A 13,643-nucleotide genomic window follows, 5' to 3' on the forward strand; every position below is an offset into this window, starting at 1 on the left:
CGAATAGCACCTGTCTCTCATTCAAGCAGAAATGTGTACTGAAGGCAGTGTGTAAAAGCGGCACTGATGGAGTAACTCTAGCATGACAAAGAAGGATGTGATTAAGGAAAAGCCGGGAACACAGTGTGTTGTCTAAATGTTGCATTGCTAAGTTTCTTTTCAAAAAGCTAGTAAGCTGCCTACTACCTACATAGACAGGTACCTTCACAAGGTATGGTTACATTAGTGAAATTTCTAGAAAAAAGTTTGAGGGCAAAAAAGGTCCATTGTCTATGTATGACGCAGGTCAAGAGTGTATGACGCACAGTTCACAGCTTAAAATTCACTTTCAAATCAAGCAGCTTTCTGTTGGTCAATGCAGCGAATCCGTGTGACCAACTTGAGTATGTTGCGAAATCTGCATGGGGAAATCTTTCTCCCTCATGAGAAATTCTAGAGCTTGTGAATTCCTATTGAAATTACTGGATTTTTCCTAAGAAAATACGCTAACAGTAAATTTAACTGCAACTAAAGTCAGCATGAAACGGCATGAAACATTTTCCTCCCTACTGATGTAGGCCTATCTGAGTGAAACGGCTTCTTTTGTTCATTGGGAATTGATTGGATCATTGGATCACTGTGGTTTGCTATTGCAGTGATCTAATATGAGTGACAGATTGTCGGAAAATACATCATCAGAGAAGAGAAGGGATGTCACTGCAAGGGGGAAGGGAAGTTATTTAGATTAATGATTTCAAGGGCACATGAATAAAAAAACAATGGACAGATAATTTATATACTATATACTATAATATTTATAATACTGCAATATAAAAAAAAACAAGAACTGTCAATTTTGATTTCATGATGAGTTTAAAGGTGCAGTATGTAATATTAGCCGCGTTTCCACCCCAGGAACTTTCCCCAGGAACTAGGGACATTGGGATGGTACTCGGTACTTTGGTGTGTTTTGGCCGCAGGAACCAGGGTCTAAATAATGTTCTGGGTAAAAATTCTCCCCTCAAAAAGTACCTGCTGGCGAGTTCAGGAACTTTCGGGGTGGGACTTAGGCGCTGAACATACTGATTGGTTGAGTTCACGCTGCATTTTGATTGGTTGACTCCACGCAGCATTTTATTTCAAACACCATTTTTAAAAGCGATATTGGTTGTGAACAATGGTGGATATTAGTTTTGAACTGTTTTTCCCCTACTATTCCTGATATATAGTATTAATACTTTCTGTTTTCATAAAAACAAAGGGGCATGGTGTTTTGACATTACATATAACTGAGCTCATAAGTCCTACGTCAAGTTCCTGGGACAAATTGTTCCGGGTAATTTCGGTGGAAACGAGGCTATTGACAGCTAGTGGTTGAAATGGGTACCGCAGTCCAAATTAGACATTCTGACACGGAACGCACAGTTTTTGGTTTGCTTTTGGCATCTGATTGGACCTGAAAACTGTGACGCGTGACGTCAGACTTAACAAGCAGATAATGTAGATGTGATGCTAACTTAGAATTTAGTTTCAAATTGGTTATATTAGAAAGCAACATGAATAAGATGACTACCCTTGTTAATGTGTTCATAATTCCTTAAAATGTTACCTTTGTAGGCAGCTCAATGAATTCGAATGGAGCAGGTGGACAAATCTTCTTCTTTTTTTTTTATTCAGTTTTATTTGTTTATCTTGATTAACCACTATCCTCTTCCCTCACTTTATGAATGTTTTATGGTGAAAAATGACCTGGACAACCTAAGGCCACCATGACTCCATTTCCTGTGTAAACGCAGCAGCTGGAACTGATTTGATATGACATTACTCTGAGGTGAACCATTCAGTTTTGCTTCCCCATGATTTGATAGACTGAGAGATAGAGCGACATTAAACACTGTGGAGCCAAGTGCGGTGATCTCACCTCACAAGCTTGTTTTTCATCTGGAGTCTGGTTCTTTGATCAATATGCCTTGTCTGCATCAACTGAAGTATGAACTAAGGTTTTGTGAGGTGATGTATGACAGATTGAGCTTGAAGGAGTCTAGTTCCTCCATGTGAAATGTGCCACGGGTTGAATCCCGGCCAAACCACTTGCTATGACTTGAATTGAGTGTAAACATTGCACACAATGGGCCCTATTTTAATGATCTAAGCACATGGTCTAAAGTGCACGGTGCAAGTGCACTTAGGGTGTGTCCGAATCCACTTTTGCTAGTTTAACGATGGAAAAATGGTCGGCGCGCCCGGCACATGGTCTAAAAGGGTTGTCCCTATTCTCTTAATGAGTAATGGGTGTGTTTTGGGCGTAACATGTAATAAACCAATCAGAGTTCCCTTTAAAAGCCAGCTGCACTCGCGCCATGGTGGATTCGCCATACACACGGCGGAGTTTGCAAGCGGAAAAACTGAACGCTTCTCTAGCGAGGAAATGGATGCATAAAGATGCGGGATATCTTGTCCTATAGATGGTCTGCTCGTGCGCTTTAACCTCGCGCACAAGCAGACCATCTACGGGACAAGCCGGATTCCACCAAAGCATTTTTATCTTTATGCACACAAAAATAATCTTTTACATTGTAATCCTTTTATTTTTAATATTTGGCATGTTTGTGTGCTGCTGCGTGTCCCTGTGTGTGTAATAGATTGTACGCGCATTGTGCACCCGCCTATGGGGGCATATTACTAACACACTCTTTAAATAACAAAAAAAATATATATATATTGCACCATTGACTTTAGACCAGGTTTCAGTTGGTCAATGGCGCAGTCTATTTCAGTTGCCTCAAAATAGCAACGCGCCAACAATGCGCCTGAACACACCTCGTTTTCAGACCAGCACACCCATGGCCACGCAAATGGGTGCAAATGCATTTGCTATTTAAACAACGTGGCACAGGACATGAAAATGATAACTGCGTCGGGCTGAAACTAGCAAAAAACACTTGCTTTGCGCCTGGCGCTGCTTTGCGCCTGGCGCTGCATTGCGCCAGGTGTAAGATAGGGCCCAATAAGTGTTCGTTCAGTGGTTCCACACTGAAAGGGGATAGTTCACCCAAAAATTCTGTCATCATTTACTCACCCTCATGTTGTTCTTAACCTGTATGAGTTTCTTTGTTCTGTTGAACACAAAAGAAGTTTGTGAAGCCGGGAACACAGAAGTTTTGTGATAAAACAGTTGCTGGTCCCCATTGACTTCCATAGTCGTAATTTCCAAAAAAATACTATGGAAGTCAATGGGGACCAGAAACTGTTTGGTTACCAACATTCTTCATAATATGTTCTCTTGTGTTCAACAGAACATAAAAACTCATACAGGTTTCTTCGAGGGTGAGTAAATGATGACAAAATTTTTATTTTTGGGTGAACTGTCCCTCTAAAACCCATAAATTCAGAGTTCAGTATGAGTTAAGGTCAGTTTTCAGCATTTGTGGCATAAACCCTAAAATGATAATGATTTAAACAGCTTTACAGCTGCACATTAATGCAAGTGCTTTTATAAGTTTTACATTTCTGTATTTAATTCATCCAAAAATGGCCCCATTCACTTCATTTCCCCCCATTCACAATTCACTTTGATTTTCTTCTTCTTCTTCATTTTTTTTTTTAAAGAATTTACTGTATGCCATAAAGGGTGTTGATTGAGCTTAACTTGTATTGATCCTGGAATATTCCATTAAGGTAACAATCATAGAGACAACAAGAACTATTCATTCCTGGACAGATTAATTCCAGGAGAAAAAAAATCAATAGCAGTGAGGGCTATAATCTCAGGAAAGTATGTTTGCATGTAATCGGCCTGTACTTCTACTCTGAGGCGTGAATGTTACCATCAGATGACAATTTTCAGAAATTGCCCTATTTTGTAATTTTGCTCTTGTACTTTCTGTACTAGGCACAGATTCAACTTCTTAACCTCTGCATGCAGGATAAAACACAGTCAAAGGTATGTTATTTTCCAACATGCTAATCAAAAGCACAGCAATTCAGTCTGATTTTTTGGCAGGTAGTTAGAAGGAGATGTCAAAACCCCACCTAATGGTCATATGCTATGCACTGAATAAACAATATAATTGTGCATGTGTCTGTATGATGATGTAGAAGAATATAATAGAAATACAGTATATCTTTTTTTATATATAAATACAATTTCCCAAAATAAAATTTTATAAATTGCATTTATTATTATTATTCTTATTATTGTTTGTAGTACTAGTATTTTTACTTATTTAGTGGTTAATTAAAATAGTTTCTGTTTCTGTTTACATATTAATCTTGCAATCTAGTAATCATTTATCTACAGGAGACTGCATTGAATGTGTAATCAGTGAAAAACCCCTGAGGTTTCCAATATCTAAAACCAAATGGAGCTGAAAGTTACGGCCCACATGCTTTGAGTCACAGTCCCACATCTGGGACCAGGTAACTTATGATAAGAAGAAAAACGTAGACTACTACAAGGAGAAGGTGACTTTTGCCCTGAATATGATCTCATATGAGCTTACTTATCACATTATCACTCTGTCCTGGTTTAAACTATTGTTCATTCATACACACCTTATATGGTCTAGCAGCTGATGCAGTTGAATGAACTGGAACTGATAGACGTACTGCTTAGTTTTCTGGTTCTGATATCACAGGTTTGTCTTTAGGCATCTGACTAACCAGAGCTATTGATTGGTTCAATATTTTGGATGTGTCAAAAACAAATTGAACGGGATAGAGTGAGAAAAGACGTGTTTTTAAACAAGTCTGTATTGTGAGGAACAAGATGAAATGTGACTGAATCAGTGTTATATAATAAAAAAAACAATTGTTGGTACATTCAGTTTATTGAGACCTTTCTACGTTTTTTTTACAAAGATATGGTTTATAATATGCAATGTTTAACTAATTCCAAATGTTGATGACACATTGTGAAATGTTATTAATATTACTAAATTGCAGTTAGAATGTCTTTCTTGCAAGAAATTATTGCTATCAGGATTTCAGTGCTCCCATAATTTCAAAATGAAGTGCATTTCCTTTGTGAGAGGGTAATTTATGATCTTACACTCTGTTAAATAAAGACATGACATGATCTGATATATAAATCAGGGTAATGATAGCTATTCCATGACAGCCGGTGATTAGGAGTCTGTTCCTGTCTCCAGATCATTACAGAATTTGGCCTTTTGCCCTTTCCTTTTAGACTGTAAATTTGTTTTTTCTGTTGAGGAGATTTGTGTCATGACTTGATCAGTTTAAAATAATAATGGGGTCTTGACGTAAAGGAAGTATTTCTTTAACCCCAAAAATTTCTGTCATTCAGTACTCACCCTCATGTCGTCCCAAACCCGTAAGACCGTCGTTCATCTTCAGAACACAAATTAAGATATTTTTTATGAAATCCGAGGGTACCTGAACCACACATAGGCAGCAACGTCATTGCACCTTTTGAGGTCTAGAAAGGTAGTAAAGACATTGTTTAAAATAGTCAACGTGACTACAGTTCAACCTTAATGTTATGAAGTGACTAGAATACTTTTTGTGCGCAAAAACAAAACAAAAAGACCACTGTAGTCATGTTGACTATTTTAACGATGTCTTTACTACCTTTCTGGACCTGCAATGATGTTGCTGCCTGTGTGTGGTTCAGATACCCTCAGATTTAATAAAAAAATATCTCAATTTGTGTTTCGAAGATGAATGAAGGTCTTACAGGTTTGGGATGACATGAGGGTGAGTACTTAATGACAGAAATTTCATTTTTGGGTGAACTAACCCTTTAAGGCTTTATTGAGATTAATGACTTGGACAGAACAAAATGTTCAGTTACCTTGTGCACAACTTTATTCTCATTTGTGGTTCTAATGTGTAAGATTTATTTCTTGCCACAGATCCATTTTTTAGAGCATTGGGGGGTAAAGACAAATTAAACTGAGCATGGAGACCACAAATATTTGACAACTTAGAGAATGTTGCTTCTGTGACCTTAGAGGCTGCATGGTGTCATAGAGGTCAGTCAAAGTGTTTAAAAACATTTTGTTCTGTGATTGTTTGTTCAGACCGCTCTGGTGAATAAAGGCAATATTATGGCATTTGCAGAAATGGGAAAACATGACATTTGCAGAATATCAGATTTGCATATGAGTGATTTTAATTCAAATAAGGTATAGAAAACAAATAAGTGTATCTAAAAAACTTTAAACTACTTGGGTTAAAAAAAAATAACCATATGAGGCTTAGTATATGTATAGCTATATACATTACGTATATGAACCACTGTAAGTTCTACTACTCTTTTGCACATTTTATTATGCATTTTGGATTTCAGAAAGCAATAAAACATACCTGACAGTCCCTAATGTTTTCATTTTTCATACTTTCATGCATTTTTTGCTCCCCCAAATTGTGTTTTTTATTTATTTATTTTTTTATTTTAATTTTTATTCTTTTTTATAATTTTATTTGATTAATTTTTATTTTATTTTATTTTATTTGTTTTGTTAAACAAAAGTACACCACAAAAATTCCATCACATGTTTATTATAGCTACATCACAAATTGATTTAGGTTCAACAAAAAGAAAGTTCATACATCAAACTCCTTTCCTTTAAAAAAAACTTTGGAAATTAGCTTGGTTTTGCATCTGCTTTGTGTCTGCCTCTGCTGTGATTGGCTGGCTCATGTGTTGTGAAGGCTGGGGCTGTATAAAAGAAGAGTTGTAGGAGGAGACTGCATTGAGATTGCGAAGATCTGCCTTGTGACAGACTCTTTTTCTCTAGCGTTGGATTTGTATTACGCACCAGCACCATGTGTAAAGGGCTCGCAGCCCTTCCTGCAACATGCTTGAAAAGGTATGAATATGCTCATTGGGAATTGTAGGAGATATTGTTACTTTTAGTTCAGTGTTTCAAGACTATATATGTTTTTATACTGTGTATACTCTCAAGTGGACTAATAGCAAAGTATGTTGTTTTGGTATCAGATAGCCTATCAGTGTTTGCTTTAAGCAATGGAAAAAGGAAAAGTATTTTTTATGCCTGTGATAAATTAGAAGTTGTCGTTTGAGAGATATTTAAGAGAAGAGAAGAGAAGCTACTTTAAAGTTACTTCTCCTTTCCATAATAGATTCTCTAAAGCGAAAAAATTTATTTAATTACATATTTTCTTCAACAGCGCCAAAGACATAAAGCATAAGATTGGCTTCCTGCTTCAAAAGCCAGATCCACCTCAAGAGCAGAAGGCTTTGAAGGAGAAAGAGAAGGAGAAGGCGAAGGTCACAGTGGTGAACAGGTAAAGGCTGGAGCAACATGGCTACTATATTATATATTATATTATATTATATTATATTATATTATTGTTGAACATTTTGCTTATTAATTCTTCATCTGATTGTAGAATCCCTCCTGCTGAAACTGAGAAATGGAAAACATCATTTAACAACCTGATCAAAAATGATGGTAAGTTTCCAGATTATTTGGTTATGCAATAAAAAAACCAGCCGCCCTCTGATTAAATCTTAGAAACCAGCATGTGTTAATGATGAACAGGCTGCGGCTTACTAATGACTTAATAAGAAAGCTTGAGATTTCTGCACTGACCCTTGTTTATTCAGCCTTGTATTCTCTGTCAAAGAGCCCTTGGCCTCATTAATGTCTCTGTTAAAGGAGACTATGTTTTTAATCACTCTGACAGGCCATGACCATATTTTTCTCACGCTCCAAAGCGTGTGCTACGTGTCCGCAGACTGCACTGGTGGCCCCTGAAGAGCTTGAGTATTCTGCTCTGGTGGGCTACAGGGGTCATTAACCACTAGGGCAGTCCTCAGAGAATCCCCCCAGACTAAAAGCCCTGACCTCTTCATTCCAAAACCTCCTCAGCATCCGCTCCCTCTGAGTTTAGATGCAGATTTGAATATAATCAGACATATATTATATTATATTATATTATATTATTCAGTATACTGAGTCTCACTGAAACTCTTTCCTTTCAGATGGTCGGAAGGCATTCGCTTCCTTTTTACAGTCCGAGTACAGTCAGGAGAACATTGAATTCTGGGAGGCATGTGAGGATTTCAAGCAGACATCAGCGGACAAGATGAACGTGAAAGCAAAAATGATATTTGAGCAATATGTTGAAGCCGATTCCCCAAGTGAGGTGAGAGCACTGCTTGACTAAAGTAGGTCTATTCGCTTATCACATGTAAAATTTACTCATAAATCTCCATTATTATTATTTTTAGGTGAATTTGGATTCGGTGACCAGAGAGCAGACTAGAAAGAATCTGGAAAGGTGTGACGCATCCTGTTTTGAGGAGGCTCAGAGTAAGATATTCACTCTCATGGAAAAGGACTCATACAGGCGCTTCCTGAAATCCAAACTGTTCCTGGAACTGTCTCAACCACCGATGACCAACAAACCCTGTAGTTTAGAGAAGAAAGGAAAGCAACACCTTTCTGACCTCTGTCAGTGCCTGCCTAGCTATGCCTAATCTGACCCATCTTCTCCTAGATGAACAAAGTATATGATGAACTTTGCCATAATGTGACTTTCACTCATTTGGCTTTGTAAAGCTTGTTCATGTTCATGAATAAAAAAGGTTGTAAGCCAGAGCCAAGCTAGACATTATTAGATGGCTCAGCCATTGTGATTGTAACACATTTGCCTTTTAGTCAAGACTCTCATGGGCAAAACTTGTTACACAAAAGCTATTTCCCACTTTTAGCTTTGCAGCAATGTTGTGAGTTCTCATGCGTGACGGTCATCCTCTGAACGGGTTTTATGCAGGCAGTTGTATTACTGACAACAAAAATAACCCGCATCTACAATTCGACCATGAAATTCCGTTGAATTGGCTTTGGGAAAACAATACCTGTGTTGTAGTTTACAACTAAGTGACTGTTACAGACAGAAAAAATGCTAAAGATTTTATTTGAGCTACGATGAGAATAGGACCATTAACATCACTAACAATAACCAACTGTATTCTCTTTAACCTTGTAATGTTATGTAATACGTGTATTTATATATGTTTATGTATAAGCTCTCTTATCTTTACAGGTGATGTAAATTCTTTCTACTTAAAATGTGAACTTTCCAGCTTTCTTTTTCTATTGGCCATCCATCATAATCCACAAAATGACAAGTGAATGTGATAAATGTGCATGTGCAATGTATTACCTGTCACTGCCAATGATTCACGACGCGTTGTGTAGTGAATGTGTGTCTCGGCTGTAAGGCAGACTTTACATATCAAATCACAAATGCTCCGGTTAGAATAAACGGCCAAATGTGAAGTTGTTTACATATTTGTTTACTGGTTCCATATTTATTTTTGTCATATTTATGAATAAAACATCATAAAATTCAAATGGTCTCCGAAATACTTACAGATCAAACAGACAACTGCTGCATTTTACATTTTGCAACAAATTGCAAATGAAGATTTAGGCATATAATTTTAACAATTTTGAGTATGCACTGAGGTTTTTTTGAGAACAAAGAGACTAATTTATTAAACTAACATTACTTTGCAGCCATTCATATATCTTTAATAAAAATAGTCATTTAAATATTAAAAAAAATAGGAACAAAAATGCTACAGTCAAATGCTGTGTATAGACTGTTTTTAGTATTTACTTCTTAAGTATTCAGTATTTAATTTAGTTTCTATCTGTATCTCATTACTGAAAAGTTTCTCATTACTGAAATGTTTCCTTCACCAAATTTTTTTCATAAAACATCATGTCAATAACCGTTATCTCTCAACACATGATAATGAGCACCCATTTAACTTGAGTGTGACGTAATGGAGGACCGCTGTACGTATGTGGATAGAACATTGAGTGAAAGTGTACAGGAAGTTCAGATATCTCAAAAACTATAAGTTCTCTCATGAGTATTTCTCAGATATTCCTAAAACTACAGAGACCATTTGAAAACCATGTAGCAAGACCATGTAACTATCTATTTCAGTAAGATTACCTATACTATTGACACATTCAGCAAGTATTCTATTCGTAGATATGCCAATATTTCTCCTTCCTAAAGCACACTGATAAAGAATGATTACAACTCTTCAATTCAATTCAATTCACATTTATTTGTAGCACTTTTCACAATCGTTTCAAAGCAGCTTTGCAGAAAACTCTAACAAATGCAACCATGCAAACACATGGATGTAATTAGGAGTGTTGTTAAGATGTTGATGAAAAGTTGTGAGAGAACAAACAATCATTTTGAATATATGAAATGAGATTTTCTTTAATCCAATCACTCTGTCTCATCTCTTGTTGTTTTTAAAACAATGCAGAGAGTAATTTATTTTTTTTTTTTTAAGTAATCACAGTGCGTAAAGAGGCTGAGTTGGAGTGGGTTCTTTTCGAGACGACTACAGGATGGGAACATTTAGTTCTGATCTCTTTTGTGCTTCCCTTTTGAAGTGGGAAGCAGAGAAAATCTAGGGATGTAAACAAATGATGTGACACTTCAAAGATGCATTACATTCAAATGAAAAAAAAAAAAAAAACGTAAACACAAATGGAGTGATGAGTGTAAATGATTAATATGAAATATTGCTGTACATCTCACACAGAGCTGTAGGCTACAAAGGAAATGTTTTCCTTAAAGTTTATGATGATTAAAAACACGACTGATTTAGCGAATGTGAAGAGAAATGATCAAAAAAGCTTTACTGAAAATCATTTAAAAATAAAGACAGTGAGCCTTTAAAAGCATAGTTTACCCAAAAATGAAAATTTTGACATCATTTAATCACCCTCAAGTGGTTCTAAATCTGTATGAGTTTCTTTCTTCTGTTGAAAGAAGATATTTTAAAGAATGTGGGTAACCAGACAGACACACACAAAAAAAATACTATGGAAATACAATGGTTGCCATCAACTGGTTACTAGGGGTGTAACGATATATCGTGTCACAATATAAAATGTGTTGTGCATAGTTCACCCAAAATTAAAATTACTGTGTGAGAAAAAATCCAAGTTTACAGAGTTTTAGTGTAAGTACTACATTAAACTACTATATATAATGTTGAATATAATGTATCATGAGATGGGGGAATGTTTATGGGTCCTGATAATGCCAAATGTCTTATGTTACCAGTAAAAAGTGGCCTACATTATTTTAGATACAGTTACAAGAAAAAGTATGTGAACCACTTGCAGAATCTGTGAAAATGTGCAAAATTTTAACAAAATAAGAGAGATCATACAAAATGCATGTTATTTTTTATTTAGTACTGTCCTGAGTAAGATATTTTACATAAAAGATGTTTACATATAATCCATAAGACAAAAAAATGCTGTGTGTGGTTACCTGGATGATCTATGACTGTTTTTTTTTTTTTTTGTGTGTGTGTGATGGTTGTTCATGAGTCCCTTGTTTGTTCTGAACAGTTAAACTGAGCTCTGTTCTTCAGAAAAAATCTCCAGGTCCCAAAAATTCTTCAGTTTTCCACCATCTTTTGCATATTTGAACCCTTTACAACAGTGACTGAATGATTTTGAGATCCATCTTTTCACATGGAGGACAACTGAGGGACTCAAACACAACTATTAAAAAAGGTTCAAACATTCACTGATGCTTCAGAAGGAAACACGATGCATTAAGAGTCGGGGGGTGAAAACTCTTGAACAGGATGAAGAGGTCCAAATTTTTCTTATTTCGCTTGAATATCATTTTTTTTTCATTTAGTACTGCCCTTCGGAAGCAACAGAAGATACTTGCATGTTTCCCGGAAGACAAATTAAATACAATTTACCTTGATCTTCAAATTCCAAATGTTTTCACCCCCCATCTATTAATGCATCATGTTTTTTTCTGGAGCATCAGTGAATGTTTGAACCTTTTTCAAAAGTTGTGTTTGAGTCCCTCAGTTGTCCTCAGTATGAAAAGACGGATCTCAAAATCATTCAGTCACTGTTGTAAAGGGTTCAAATATGCAAAAAATGCTGGAAAACTGAAGAATCTGCAGGACCTGGAGATTTTTTCTGAAGAACAGAGCTCAGTTTAACTGTTCAGAACAAACAAGAGACTCATAAACAACCATCACAAAACAAAAAAACAGTCGTAGATCATCCAGGTAACCACACACAGTATTAAGAATCAGTGGTTCACATATTTATGAATGGGGTTATTTGAATAAATTCAGCTATTTTTTTGTTGTCTTGTGGATTATATGTCAACATCTTTTATGTAAAATATCTTACTCAGGACAGTACTAAATAAAAAATAACATGCATTTTGTATTATCTCCCTTATTTTGTTAAAATTATTAACATTTTCACAGATTCTGCAAGTGGTTCACATACTTTTTCTTGCAACTGTATATCTAGTCAGTGACAGAGTGCAAACATATTCATCTAAAACAAATCTGTGTTTCAGCGTTAGAATCATGAATATTTTTATTTTGGTGTCACCATTGTCCTGTGCATTGGGTTACCAGCACCAAGTCTAACACCGTGTCTACACCGGACGCGAGCGGCGCGACGTGTCAAAAGATAATAGAAACCATTATAACCAGTGTTATTGTCTACACTGGATGCAGAGCGATGCGATGCAACAAATTCCTGAATTTGTTCCGGATTCCCCGTTCTATTTCTGACGTAGTCCAAGTGCTTTGCAACGGTCGGTCTGTCGCGTTCAGTGTAGACAGCTGTTGCTGTTGCGGCGTGATGCGACATAAAAAAACTCATGTCTGGTGTAGACACGGTGTAAGCCTATTCATTTCCACTCCCAATGTAATACCAAATTTAGCATTTTAATCAACAGTACATTTTTTTGTTATCCTTTTACCATATGTCTTAGAGTATTGCGATAATATCGTATCGTGAGTTCAGTATCGTGATATGTATCGAACTGTGTTGGTATCATTACACCGCTGCTACCAACATTCTTTGAAATATCTTCTTTTGTGTTCAACAGAAGAAAGAAACTCATACAGATTTAGAACCACTTGAGGGTGAGTAAATGATGACAAATTTTTATTTTTGGGTGAACTATCCCTTTAATCCCATATTCTAAATAAATAAAAATAAATAAATAAATAAAAATCAGGACCCCTAGGGATACTATGAAGTAGCAGCTTATAGATATAAAGACAAAAATTATAGGACAAGATTTGTCATCATATGCAAATACTCTTGAAACAGCATTATTTTTTTTGAGAAAAATATTCAAATACTTATCGAAAAGTAACTTCAGCAAATGATATACCATTTTCTGCTTATTTCAAAACACTCTTTATTGTAGCAATAAACCCTTTCTTGCTTTTAGTAACTAAACAACGTATATCCGGCAGCTGCAACATTGAAAGCATATTTTATAAATGCCTCTTTATTGTGATTGTACTGTAGCAGTTAATGAGCCCACTTTGCACATGCTTCAAAACAAGTCTATTCAATCTCACTTAAGGAAAACTATTTATTTCAACACAGGCATCTTCCAACTTCATCCCCTGCCAAATTTAATAGTGTATAATCTCTTGAATTAGTCTCCAAATTCAAACTAATCAATTGTATATTAAAAAACAGATTAAATCCTTTTGAACAAAAAGTAAACTATAAGATTTGTGTCTCATTTTTAAAATATAATTGTTTAAATTGTTTGATTATTGTATTATAAAATTTAAATATCATTATATTATATTTATAATAATAATAATA

The 13,643-nt window shown here is 35.7% G+C and overlaps 1 protein-coding gene across 1 annotated transcript; it reads left to right on the forward strand.

Moving 5' to 3' along the window:
* Positions 1-6,669: 6,669 nt before the first annotated feature.
* rgs4 (regulator of G protein signaling 4) lies at positions 6,670-9,332 on the forward strand. Its single transcript, XM_051896977.1, has 5 exons — positions 6,670-6,815; positions 7,138-7,254; positions 7,360-7,421; positions 7,955-8,118; positions 8,204-9,332. The coding sequence occupies exons 1-5, from the start codon at positions 6,772-6,774 to the stop codon at positions 8,450-8,452; spliced, it is 636 nt and encodes a 211-aa protein (XP_051752937.1). The 5' UTR covers positions 6,670-6,771; the 3' UTR covers positions 8,453-9,332.
* Positions 9,333-13,643: the final 4,311 nt, after the last annotated feature.

Source organism: Ctenopharyngodon idella, chromosome 6 (assembly GCF_019924925.1).
Source record: "Ctenopharyngodon idella isolate HZGC_01 chromosome 6, HZGC01, whole genome shotgun sequence".
NCBI lineage: Eukaryota > Metazoa > Chordata > Actinopteri > Cypriniformes > Xenocyprididae > Ctenopharyngodon > Ctenopharyngodon idella.